General features: G+C 46.9%; 2 protein-coding genes across 6 annotated transcripts in view; both read right to left on the bottom strand.

Annotated features, from left to right (window-relative positions):
* The window catches only part of LOC122389869 (ATP-dependent DNA helicase DDX11-like), a 28468-nt gene extending 25956 nt beyond the window's left edge, over positions 1 to 2512 (bottom strand). For both annotated transcript variants that reach the window (XM_043382330.1, XM_043382329.1), the window contains exons 1-3: positions 2124 to 2512; positions 1045 to 1317; positions 429 to 605 (exon numbers count right to left, since the gene is read on the bottom strand). In XM_043382330.1, the coding sequence (XP_043238265.1) occupies positions 429 to 605; positions 1045 to 1317; positions 2124 to 2249 (576 nt within the window). In that variant the 5' untranslated portion in view covers positions 2250 to 2512. The remainder of the gene's footprint in view (positions 1 to 428; positions 606 to 1044; positions 1318 to 2123) is intronic.
* Positions 2513 to 4143: 1631 nt separating this feature from the next.
* LOC122389893 (sperm-associated antigen 7 homolog) lies at positions 4144 to 11803 on the bottom strand. Of its 4 annotated transcripts, XM_043382362.1 has the most exons (7): positions 11786 to 11803; positions 6980 to 7054; positions 6378 to 6534; positions 6085 to 6173; positions 5371 to 5542; positions 4902 to 5055; positions 4144 to 4671 (listed from the first exon to the last, which is right to left on the bottom strand). In XM_043382362.1, exons 3-7 carry the CDS (start codon positions 6525 to 6527, stop codon positions 4559 to 4561), a joined length of 678 nt encoding a protein of 225 aa, XP_043238297.1. In that variant the 5' UTR covers positions 6528 to 6534; positions 6980 to 7054; positions 11786 to 11803; the 3' UTR covers positions 4144 to 4558. The 4 variants fall into 4 exon arrangements, with proteins under 4 accessions (XP_043238297.1, XP_043238298.1, XP_043238299.1 ...); XM_043382363.1 differs by lacking the exon at positions 11786 to 11803 and having other exon boundaries at positions 7014 to 7050; XM_043382364.1 differs by lacking the exons at positions 6980 to 7054; positions 11786 to 11803 and adding an exon at positions 6637 to 6826.
* Between the last annotated feature and the right edge of the window lie 507 nt (positions 11804 to 12310).

Genomic DNA, 12310 nt, shown 5'->3' with positions numbered 1-12310 from the left:
GGAACGACGCTAAACGGCACAGTGGATTATCTGGTAACGATGAAGATGTTTGGGCTCTATGCGCACTCGAACCGGTAATTGGTCTTAGGAGACCACGAACAACCAGCTGGGGATGTCTGTGCTGCCTAGTACGGAAAGAAGGGATTGTGGCACGTCCATACTAGCTAGCTGCGAGTAGCCAGCACTTGATAGCTGGACAGGCGACAGTACGGTACGGACCTTGGTACGGACCACCATGCGCGGTATAGCGACAGCACATCACTTATATGCTCCAAAGACGAATAAGCTGCCGTAATTCGAAGCAAATAAAGCTTGGCATACGTCGATAAAATTAGATATCACAAACGGACCCTATGATGCAGTCACAAATACCGGCAAGAGAGCGTCACATTTATACGATACGATCATTCAGTGTCCTATGGACGAACCTGCGTGCCATGATACTCCTCCTCCTCCTCAGGGTCCTCATCTGACGAGCTGTCCTCATCGCTGTGAAACTCGGCGATCAGATCCTCCTCCTGGCCAGAGGAGTCCGGTGGATCGTTTTCGACGACGTCACCGAACAGTTGCCGGAACTCGTCCTCCTGTCGCGCCAGCTCGGCCGACTGGAACAGCAGGAAGCGCGGGAAATGTCAGCGCGAGACATATGAACATGATGGCACGGCGGTGAGATGTATAAGATGAGATTAGAAAACACCGAGAGAGTAGGCATCATACTTAACCACTGGCGGATCCAGAAAGGCGGCCTTGGACGCTGCGGGAGAGCATGCACCAAAAAACGCTTCTCAAAATTAAAAAACTCATCAAATTTCCATTCCTTATTCACTGCTGTGCAATTCAACATAAACTTTTCTCATAAAAGCTTCAGTTTTAGTCTTATTCTCGAAAAAAAACGCGTTTTTGTCGATTTTGAGTGCTGTGGGGGCATTTACCCAAAATGAGCCCACCCCTAGATCCACCAGAGTACTTACCCCTAATCATCAGACTTTCAAAGTACAAGTAGAGCCCCCCCCCTCCTCATCCCACACGCACAGAGTCCCTCACCTTCTCAGGCCGCCGGGGGCCACGTTTGACCGTAGCTCTGGCCCGTGCGCGCTGCAGGGCCTCCAGTTGGCGCTCGGCACGCAGCAGCTGCTGCCGACGCTCCCGATCCACCGCCTGCTCCGCCAGCCAGTCATCCGGGCTTGCTCCGGCCGCCGCCGCCCCGCCCCCGGAGGAGCGTAGCTGTGCCACTGCCGCCTCGGCGTCAGCCAGCTCCCGCGCCTCGTGATCGCGCAGCCAGCGAACGGCGCCACAGATCAGCGCCAGAGACTTCCCCTGGCAGTGGGAAAGTAGAGATGGGGTGAATAATAAGCCAGCACGGTAAAACACCAGCTATGTGGAGTTACTGATGGAGCCAGATGCAGTCTGATTCCTGATGTGATTATCCCGCACTTGGGCGGAGGTCTCAGCTGACTTTGCCAAGCTGGTGGCGGGCATATTTGGTCATACAAGGTTACCTAAAAAAACAAACAAGAAAGCTAGAAAGAGTGGGGAAAGCAACATACACCTTGCTATAAAGTCTTTCAGGACCATACAAGTATTTTTAGCAGGTCATTGCTGAGGTCACCAGAGGTCACCAAAGGTAAACTTAACACAATTTTTTTTTCAATTTTGATAGTTTAAAACAAATGAGCTCATGAACCAGGAAACCTATAGAGCTAGAGCCTCAGAAAAACATTATTGACAGTTCTTTCAAAGCTCTTCTGCTAGCCTGTCCTCATGACAATTTTGCCAGAGTAATATTTTCACCAATCTTTGCAATAACTTTGGCATCAACAAATTGCATTGAACAAATTGAGCAATTGTAGGACATGCATTATAGGTACCACATACCACAAATACAATCATGTTTCATCAAAACTCGTAAAAATACTGACGTTGAGCCAGACAATGGCTCATAATTGTGTAGATTGAAGTTATTGTCTGACTTGAACACTTAAGCAGTATACCAGGAAAAACCTTTTATGACCATGACTTCAAGACAACCACGGCCTTGTTACATGAAACACAATCAAAATAAACTGAAAAAAAATATTTGAAAATACGACAAAAGCAAGGAGCCTGAAGAGCACATCACTTACAGTGCCTGTTGGGCTTTCAAAAATACCTAATTTCTTTTCTTCAAGAGCCTTGTAAAGATTCTTCATGAAATCCTCCTGAGCCTTGTATGGAGGAAAAGGAAACTCAAATGTTTCTGGAACCTCCATGATCCATCAGTCTCGATCTTGATATCGTTTTATCAAAACGCAAACTGACGTAGGATGTCAATTGGAATGCTTGGTACTACGAACAAAAAGTATAAAAATAAGAATATGAAAAGACCTGGCACGTGATCGCAAACCTCGAAATATATAAACAAATCCAGATTAGTGACATGTATTTGCGCGAGTGAGTAGTTTGGAAAAGTCATGAGGGCTGTTCACGGACCCTGTGTGCGGTCGGACCGCACACAGCCTCCAAGCTCCGCCCACTGCGTCCCTACGTCAGCCTTGCGTCACCGCACACAGCGACCGCTGTGGCCGGTCGGGACTGGCCACAGCGGACCGTCCACCGCACGCAGCCGTGACGTCAGAGCCGCCTACCCATCCCCTACCCCCACGCCTGCTGGACGTACCGCACACAGCGCACGCAGCAGTGTGCGGTGCCCGTGAACACCCCTATGGAAAAGTTGCGCGCGATTTTGCTCCAGATTTGTCACACAGGCACCATTTTCCCTTCTTAGATGAATAGGCTCACAGCAGCTAAATTATCACTGAAGCGTATTACATTTAAATTTCCTTTCAGACAAAATGAGAAATGACTCTCTTTTTGTGTTTCCCAAACTTTTTGTGTTTCCCAAACATTGCATGATATGTTTTGGCCTGAGGTTATCGATTCATCCTCACTTGCAACAGCAGAATACGCATGAATTTTCACCTGCATCCCAGAATGGCTTATGAATGACTGTAATACCCGGCGAGACTTACACTACACCTGCCATGACAGTCTGGGCGGTCGCCCAAGCCCCAAATCTCCATACCCCCGGCATCCAGCTGTATCTACCGCTGCTACCCAGTGTTTCCAGCTGTTCTGGTGGTCTCCATCCAGTTGTATTGCTGTATTTCCAACCAGGTGGGCACGATCCGTTCCTCCGTTCCTCCGTTCCGGAACGCCGTTACAATTTTTAGGAACGGAGGAACGGACTCGTTACATTTTAAAAAGGGTAACGGACCAAGTAACTTCCGTTACATTGGTTGTTCGTTCCTCCGTTACAAGTTAACAGTTTAGTCCGTTCCTTCGTTCCTCCGTTACTTTTCGTTGCCCGAGCGGGTTGATCTTTCAGCTAACCCACAGACATTAATGCAGAAGCGGAATAGTGGATTATTGAGCAGCCCTGACTTGAAGACGGAAGATGGCCTCAGTGTACAGTGTACTGGCCTTCCGCAATGAGCCGGCGTTGCAGTATGTGTTCGCAAAGTTCAACACGGGCGTCCCTTCAAGCGCCTCAGTAGAGCGCATGTTCTCAAAGGGAAAAGATGTGCTACGTGCAAAAAGGGCTACCCCTCTCAGAAAGTGGCAGCGGAACATCTTCAATTAAGGGAGGGGGGGGGGCACTGCCGACTTTTTGTCCCATTCTTTCCATGCAACGCACATAGGGCTAATGTTAAAATGCCAAAATCAAAGGGGACACGGTGCGCCGGTGCCCCCCCCCCCCCCGTTCCGCCGCCTATGCTCTCAGATGCCAACCTGGAACGTCTAGTGTTCGTGAAGGGCAACCGGCATCTGGCCGGGGACAAGTGATGCGCATCAGTACCACCAGACGTTTCAAGGTTTAGTGTCCAATCAGTGCCCACTGTCTTGGTAGATTTGGTGGGCATTCCACTTTCTCGGTAGGTTTAGTTTGTGTTAGAATGGTCTCAAAAATGTGTGAAATACCAACATTTTAACGTTTTTTATTTTGCTGTAACGGAGTAACGGACTAAAAGAACTTCCGTTACATTATATGCAGAGGAACGGAGGAACGAGTAACGGAAGTCACGTTTTGAGGAACGGAGGAACGAGTAACGAAGTTACAATTTTGGGGAACGATGCCCACCTATGCCAACCACTAATCAGTCAATAGAAGAATCATTGGTGAGCATTTATTACGATGTTCGATGACCAACAATACCCATGCAATCGGCCAATGTCGCGTATTCACAGATGAAATCGTGGTTGCTCTCCGGCCACCAAATACCGGCGAGGGCCTGAGAGATATTGCGGCACACACTTCCCTCGTCCTCAAAACACCAAGTGCGAGTCGCCTCGCAGCGCGTACCTTCAAAAACCCGCACTTCGGCACGAGCCGACACCTCAACACCGCTGTCTAGCACCATATATCTGAGGCGCCCGGCCGCTCGGTGACAGGACACACCAAACGTCCAGCACCGTAACACACACCCAGCTGCCGGTGATGACGTCACCCAGTCGCCGGTGATGACGTCACTCGGCAGCGGGACCGGTGGATGGTTCACAAACAGCTCCGGCGGGCGGGATACTAGCTGCCACTGGCGCAGGCGTCGTCGTCATCCTTCTGACGCCGTTTCTTGGCCCGGATATCGGCTAGGGTCTCCTCGATAGAGCGTTTGTCCGTCTTTAGGTGGCTGGCCACTGTCAAGAAATGTCAGACAAGGGGTCAGCGTTTCAGCAGAAGGTAAGTTGCGCAGCACAAAGCAAAAACTACACGGGAAGCAGGATAATAAAGCATATAGATATCTAGATACCACACCTTTAATGACATGAAGTCGTTTGATTCGTAACCGATTGTACCTATTATGTCCTGTGCAATAAATACGGCGCGTTTTATGAGCGATATGATTCTCCGGCGGCACGCGGCTTACCGACGCCAAACGAGGAGTTGACATCGGCACGCTTAGCCGCGTCGTCCGCGAAGAGGTGCTGCCGCTTCTGTAGGAAGGCGGCCGGCGGCTCGGAGCCCTTCTTCGGCCGCTTTTGACGCTGCTCCTGCTCGGCTAGACGCTCCGCCAGGTCTCGCTGCCAAGAGAAAAGGCATCGCAGAGAATAAGGTAAAATGTCAAAATCGAAAAGTAAGTAGAATGAATCTGTGCTCATACGAGGAAGATGGGAGCTGCGTAGCCTGATCGTGATAAAATAAATAACGATACCATAAACCATACCTAGCCATCAAAATGGGCATAAGGGGCAACTTTTTAGGAAAAATTCAACATACAAAGCACCAAATACGATTAGTTTCTGTTCCACGCCTTTCTTTCTTTACATCCTTTGAAGGACGCACGGGTGATCACAGACCGCTGGGCGTCGGGCCCGGAGTCGAGCAGCTCCACTGACCTGGAAAGCCTGCTCCTTGGCACGCAGGGGGTCGTATTCCTCGCCCCTGCGCAGCGCCGCTAGCTCTTCCTGCGTCAGCTCGTACTCCTTCTTGAACAGCATGATGTGCCGGTCGACACCCTCCTCTCCGAAGGCGTGGCATACGATTCCGGCCACCTCAGCCACGTCATGACTGCGGCACAGGTGCATACACGTAAATTGACTTAGGTTACAAAAAAGCATGGGACAGGGGCAACTCTGCCGCGACAAGAAAGCATGGTGAACAGCCAAGCCAAACAATTTTTATTTGAAATATGCACCTATGCTTTTTCTTTGCGTGCCAGATTGGATGCATGCTTGATGTTGGCTAAATAAAGGCCAAAACACCTACTTAAATATGAATATTAACCACCTAAAATGATGAGAAGAAGATGTAGGCATGCACAGCCCACGAACTTCAGAATCATCAAACCCTTTTTTAAAGGCAACAAGTTAATGTGTATCTGTGCATCTTGGCACAGGTGAAGACACACATGAGAATAAGCATATGTACATATACCTACAAGGACAAGAATACACTCAAAAAATGTGCTGTTTTAGCCATTCCATACAGAAATGCTTGAGAATAACAAGTTATGTTTATCTGAAGCTGGATGTCCACATAGGTTCCACCCACATAACAAGTGCATAGTAAATAACCATTTCTTTCAAACAATAAACTGTAGCTTCACTTACACAATGCTTCTTTGTACTTCATTCATAGGTGCCAGTGGTTTCTTTTGAAGAGCATTATCTTTCATAAACTTCTGTATCTCTTCTTCAGCCTGGAAAGGACACTCATCAAACTTGAAAATGAAAAATACATAGCTGGAAATTCAAACAGCTATATTGATGGACAGTTCAGTCCTTGGCAAGAGAATATGAGCCTGCACCCTGCACAGTCCTCACCACCTATACAGTGACTAAACAGCCGTTGCTGTAAAACCACCAGTTCAACAAAGTGGAAAGCATCTTAATTAAGTACATACCTGCTGCCTAAACTTCAAAAGCATGTCCTTTTCTCTTTCCTTCATTTTCTTTGCCTCTTCCAGGTGCTTCTTTTTTGCATCTCGCTGTGCCTGTGTAGTTGTTGTTGGAGGCTTCTCCATTTTACTCATTATAGATCCCAGAAGATCCATCCTGTTCCTGAAACAGAGAAATGCATAGGTAACCATTAAAATTAATCTCCAGCTTCTGGTGCGTATACCACATCAATGTAATTTGAAGGCACCAAAATAACACCAGCACCTTTCAATGCCATGTGCCTGTGAAGAGCAGGTAGCGAGTAGCAAGCATGAAGGAACCCACACCTTTCAGATGGATTATTATGGATTATTGAGCACTACCTATTCAATTTGAAATAAATTAATGAGTCTGATCGCAGCTTATTTTGAACTTGCTATGAACTGGACTGGTAATTTTGTTGGGTGGATTAATTTATTTAGTGAATGGAAGTGGGGTGCACAAGGAAATAACAACTATCTCAACAGAAAACAAACTTTCAATAGATTCAAATTACAAGAAACTAACACAATTGCATTGTACCTATGGATTATGATACACAGTCCCCTTGCTTGACCATCAAACATACCTTTTTATCAGCGTATTCTGCTTTGGATAGTTACCTGAATATTGAAATGACGGGAAAGATGGAGAGGAACAATAACAAAGGACACGCCTAAGAGCTGGACTTTTTGATGACGTCTTCGGGTGACGTCATGTCGTGTGTGACGTTTCGTGAGCAGGTAAGGAAAAGTCACCACCGCTGGCGAACATTGGTGCGGTAAATGGCAAACACAAATGCTGCGCAGAAAAGACAAATGTGTAACTTCACAACATTCGTTCGGACGACAATGTCAAGGCGAATCAAGAAGTTCTTCATGCGATTGTTAGTTATCTGTCGTGCTATTTTAGTATGATTGTTATTAGCAGTTGATTTGTGAAATGTATTATCAAAATCAATGTTTATTGAACGCAGATTCAGTTTATTTTCAGATGTACCTAGGTACCCTTACACTTCACTCATCTCAAGCTGTTCAAACACCCTTGACAAAGTCGATTAAGATGAAACGTTGGGTATAATTTATGCTGTGTTTTCTCTGCATTATTAACATATTCATCATATATACAATATAAGGGCCACATGCTTTTTACAGGGAGACACGTCAGACAGCCCAGTAGGATGAGGCTTTGTCAAGCGTCATTTTTAGCAAAGCTTTTCTTGCTTAAAAGCCAGTCTGCAAAACATGGCAGGGCTTACTTTTTTGGCTTACATTTGACTCCCAGCTGTTGTGTCTTTGCTATGCGATGTTAAACATATAAAACATCTTACTATTCATGTATGCGCCATGACTCATGTAATCTTTTCACAGCCAAGACGCTCCTAAGGTACTGGGAATGTGGGGAGTGCAGCAGCATTAGTGCAGCACCGATGGTCGGATGTGACGGCTGCGATAAATGGTACCACTTCCGTTGTGCGGGACTGACTAAGGAGCCAGGTAAGCGCAAATGTTTTCTGTCTCAGTATTTTTGTTGCAGCTAAAGTGATCAATGAAATATTTTCCGCACTGTTCAGCCAAACATGTATTTCAAACAATCTGTTTCCCAACCAAGGGCGTCGCCACAGGGGGGGGGGGGGGACGGAGGGGATCTCGTCCCCTCCACTTTTTAAAATTTTAACATTACGCCTATGGCGTTGCATGGAAAGAATCGACTTGAAATGGTCCTCGTCCCCTCCAAAATGGTCAATGTCCCCTCCAGTCGTCGCACCGTGGCGTCGCCCCTGTTCCCAACTACACAAATTTAGTCAAACAATGTGCCAATATGGAATTTTCAGGTTCAGTTGAATGAAATAGGAACAATGATAATTGTAGATTACGTATACCTGCAAGAGAGGAAAACAGAATACATTGTACCTATTGCTTGTCCTTCACCGATACTGTTATTTTTCCATTTCTAGAAACACCGACATGGCGATGCAGGTGGTACTGCCTGGTGAGGCCGCGGTCTCCGGAATCGCCTGCAGACGAAGTCACCTGGCGTCCATCTGCACATCACTTGCAGCAGTGAGGCCTGCTGACAGCGTCTGGCAGTGTCGGCAACGTGCCAGACAGCTAGCTGGAGTCCTGCTCACCGCAGGTCGCCGACAGGAGGGGCGACGCATCGTCTCCGAGGTCGCCTCAGCAGCAGTGAGACCCCACTGGCCGTCTTCTTAGGCTTCAACTAGATTGCGAACAACCTATGCTGAGACAACGCCCATGACGTGTGATCCGGTACCGCTACCGCACTGCGTGCCTGTGCCCGCCGTGAGCCGCTAGTGCGTGGGTTCGACCATGAGAATATGTGTTTATGTTGCTTTTACTATTGTTTATACGTTGAAGTGACGAATCGTTTATTTTTCGCAAGCCTCCGCTGTCCGGTTGCCTGCAGCTCCATGCAACGCCAGCTGTACTGTTGTTTTAATGTTGTCTCTCCGCTCAGCTGTACTGTTGCCTCTCCGCTCATAACAACCTATGCTGAGACAACGCCCATGACGTGTGATCCGGTACCGCTACCGCATTGCGTGCCTGTGCCCGCCGTGAGCCGCTATTGCATGGGTTCGACCATGAGAATATGTGTTTATGTTGCTTTTACTATTGTTTATACGTTGAAGTGACGAACTGTTTATTTTTCGCAAGCCTCCGCTGTCCGGTTGCCTGCAGCTCCATGCAACGCCAGCTGTACTGTTGTTTTAATGTTGTATCTCCGCTCAGCTGTACTGTTGCCTCTCCGCTCATATATGACACCCTCTATATGAATGGCACTACTGATTGTCACACCCACTGTCCGTATTGTCCGTAGTGGTGTCTACGCCCATGTTAATACAGCGTGCAGAATTCGACGCGCCCTAAAGCCCCAATAAACAACAACAACAGCGTGCAGAATCCAGATTCTATTGAGGAGAGTTGAGCCAAGTCACCATAGGCTCGGGAAGAGAGCAACGTGGAGGCCCACTGCCCCTTCCCCGGCCCCAATTGGGGGCGCCAGCCACTCCAACTTTTGACTGGATGTCAAGAGCGTCGCCACGAGGGGAACGAGTCGCCGGCCAGCCAAGGTAGCCAACGGCGTGTGAAGGTTGCCTGACCTCGAGGAAACTGAGATGGCACCAACGGAGTTTTTTTTTAAGTAGGCGACCAAAATTCGAGCGGCAGCAACCTGGGCACCTTCACAGATAGCAGTGCCGCGTATCAGGGCGCCTTCGACGTTGAGCTGGGCGCCGATCATCAGGACGCCGGGGGAATATGACCCAATATCCCCCGTAAATATGTGCCTCGGAAGGGAGACCCAACCATAAAACTGAAAGCTCGTCGTAGTTTATCCACTATTTTTCGAACAGGTCCATAGATTTCCGTCCTCAAAAGTGCGGGGATATTCCCCAGTGTTTGAGTTGGATGGGACTAAAGTGGCGTTTACACCGACAGGAGATTCCCATTGCCGGCTGTGGGAAACTACTGTGGTGTAAACGCCATTCATATTTCCTGCGTCACCCCTGTGGGGACGCCCTTACTCCATGGTGCCGAGCTTATCAATTTGGATATCAATGGAATCAAAATCTCTTATCGATCGATGAAGAACTAAATTACCCCGACCCGGAGAGCGTCTTTGGAATCAAAGCAGTAGCACATGACGCAAAACGTCAGGCAAATAAATCCTTCTTGTCTGAAATAAAACATTTGTGTATTGATAAGCACGTTTTATAAGCAATGGTAGCAAGATTCTCCATGTATTTGGTTTTAGTGATAATTTAGTGGCAGATACTTACCGTCGCATTTCGTTTTGGACGCGTGTATATCACACCACGGTGAGATTTACATAATGCATCGCACTGTAGTGTAAACCTCACCCGGGTGTGATTTACACAATACACTACTCCTGTGTATATCACACCACGCGGAGTGTGATTTACACAGTGGGCCGGCAATGCGTAAATCACACCGGGGTGTGATATACACAATGTGCTCCTAGTGTGTAAATCACACCCGGGTGTCAAACCACGCAGCACCTGGGTGAGATTTACACAGTAGGCACGGTAACAAGACACTTAACCAAACCTTAGACCTGACCTGACCTAACCTAACCTAACCTAACCTAACCTAACCTAACCTAACCTAACCTGACCTACTGATTTTTGCCTACCCGTGGATGAGGAAGAAGGTACTCGCATGAAGAGATTGCAAGCAATGGTAAGTCAAATATTTTTTAGGTTAAGTGGTTGTGCATCAGGCTTCAGGCCTTCGGCCTGAAGCCAGATACACAGCCACTTAACCTAAAAATATTTGACTTACCATTGCCTGTAATCTCTCCTAAGGCATTGCCTTCGGCACTGCACCGCTTCGCCACGAGCATTCAGACGTCGCTTTCCATATTGTATTGGTGCTTTTAAACTTGTCGGTCGGCAGCGAACCCACCGCTACCAAGGAAAAGCGAAAATGCGGGAAAAAGCGCCCGCACCGACGGGACTCGAACCCGCGACATTCGTATCATTGTGCAAGCACCTTCACCACTAGGCCAGGCGGTCAGCTGACTCCGAGAGAGAGGACGCCCGGAATCCCGCCGGAATATTCGTAGTGCTTAGTCTGATCTGACCAATGGGCGAGCAGAGTCACTGCTCTGACCAATGGACGTTCAGCATTGCTATGACGTCACATCGTGGTGAGATATACACACAGCTGCCCTCTCTGTGTATTCCTCACCCGGGTGTGATTTACACTACGTAGTAGATTTTGTGTATATCACACCGGGGTGGGTGTGATTTACACAAATGGCCGGTATTGTGTAAATCTCACCGTGGTGTGATATACACGGTCCCTTTCGTTTTATAATTTATATTGTCAGAACTAGCAACATGTCTCTTCACTCAACAATGATTACAAAAGTGAAAAAGAAATGATAAATTGCTTATATTTTGGTGAAACTTAAAATTAATTCAGCACATATTTTTTTTTACAGCGTTGAAGTCCAGCTCCAAAGGACAGCTGACGATCGTAGCCGAGCAGGCTGTTTGGTACTTCTTCACTACTTCTTAGAAGTACCCGTTAGTACCGATCATGTCTCACATAATAAGCTATTGGAACAAAAATATTCATGTTCTTCTAATTATTCTCCTTTCACACTTTAAATAAATACTTTTTAAATGCATTTACTAATTAATTTCACAAAAACGGCTTGAAATTTTACAACGTCAAAATACTTATTCCAATTTCCACCATGAAACCACCACTATATTACTTGCTTACAAAACCGTGCGCACAGTGCGCGCAGTTTTATCGTGACGTCAGAGGGTGCTTCCTCAGTGGCGCCCCCTGGCGGGGAACGCGTGCAAAAAGTCCAGCTCTTAGGCATGTCCATAACAAATTAATAATAATACACCCTTCTTCAATAAACAAACATCATCGGGTTTACTTCATCCATGATCGGGTAATTTATTTCGATGAATATTTGTACTTGTGTTCTTTTATCAATGATGCTCTTTTTCCGTCCTGTTATTCGTTATTCCCAGTAATGCTGCCGAATCAACTGCCGAATCATCCCAGTCACAAGCAGTTTGCCTCATCGATTACACAAAAAGAACATGCACCAAAAGGAAATAATCGTAGTCATTTATGGCGAGTAAAAGACGATGAAATGTAAGAAGCTGGTAGTAAATTATTCACTATGTGTAGAGCATATATTCTGAATTCTCTGTGAGAAAAACTTTAAATTGCAAATAACGAATATATTGAAATAGAATTCTTAGCTAACTACAGGGTGTCCCAGAAGTCTTGAAGCTTTTTTATTTTTGTCGTGTGACCTTGCTATGCCACTGATTAAGGCAAATGACGCCTGAAACGAAAGAGAATGAAATGAAGTTTTGTATTTTCATGCCTAGAGCACCACTTAAGTC

The sequence above is a fragment of the Amphibalanus amphitrite genome, unplaced genomic scaffold, assembly GCF_019059575.1.
Source record: "Amphibalanus amphitrite isolate SeventyFive unplaced genomic scaffold, NRLGWU_Aamphi_draft 000375F_arrow, whole genome shotgun sequence".
Taxonomy (NCBI): domain Eukaryota; kingdom Metazoa; phylum Arthropoda; class Thecostraca; order Balanomorpha; family Balanidae; genus Amphibalanus; species Amphibalanus amphitrite.
The sequence above is the reverse complement of the archived record's forward strand: the minus strand, read 5'-3'. Positions and strand labels throughout refer to the sequence as shown.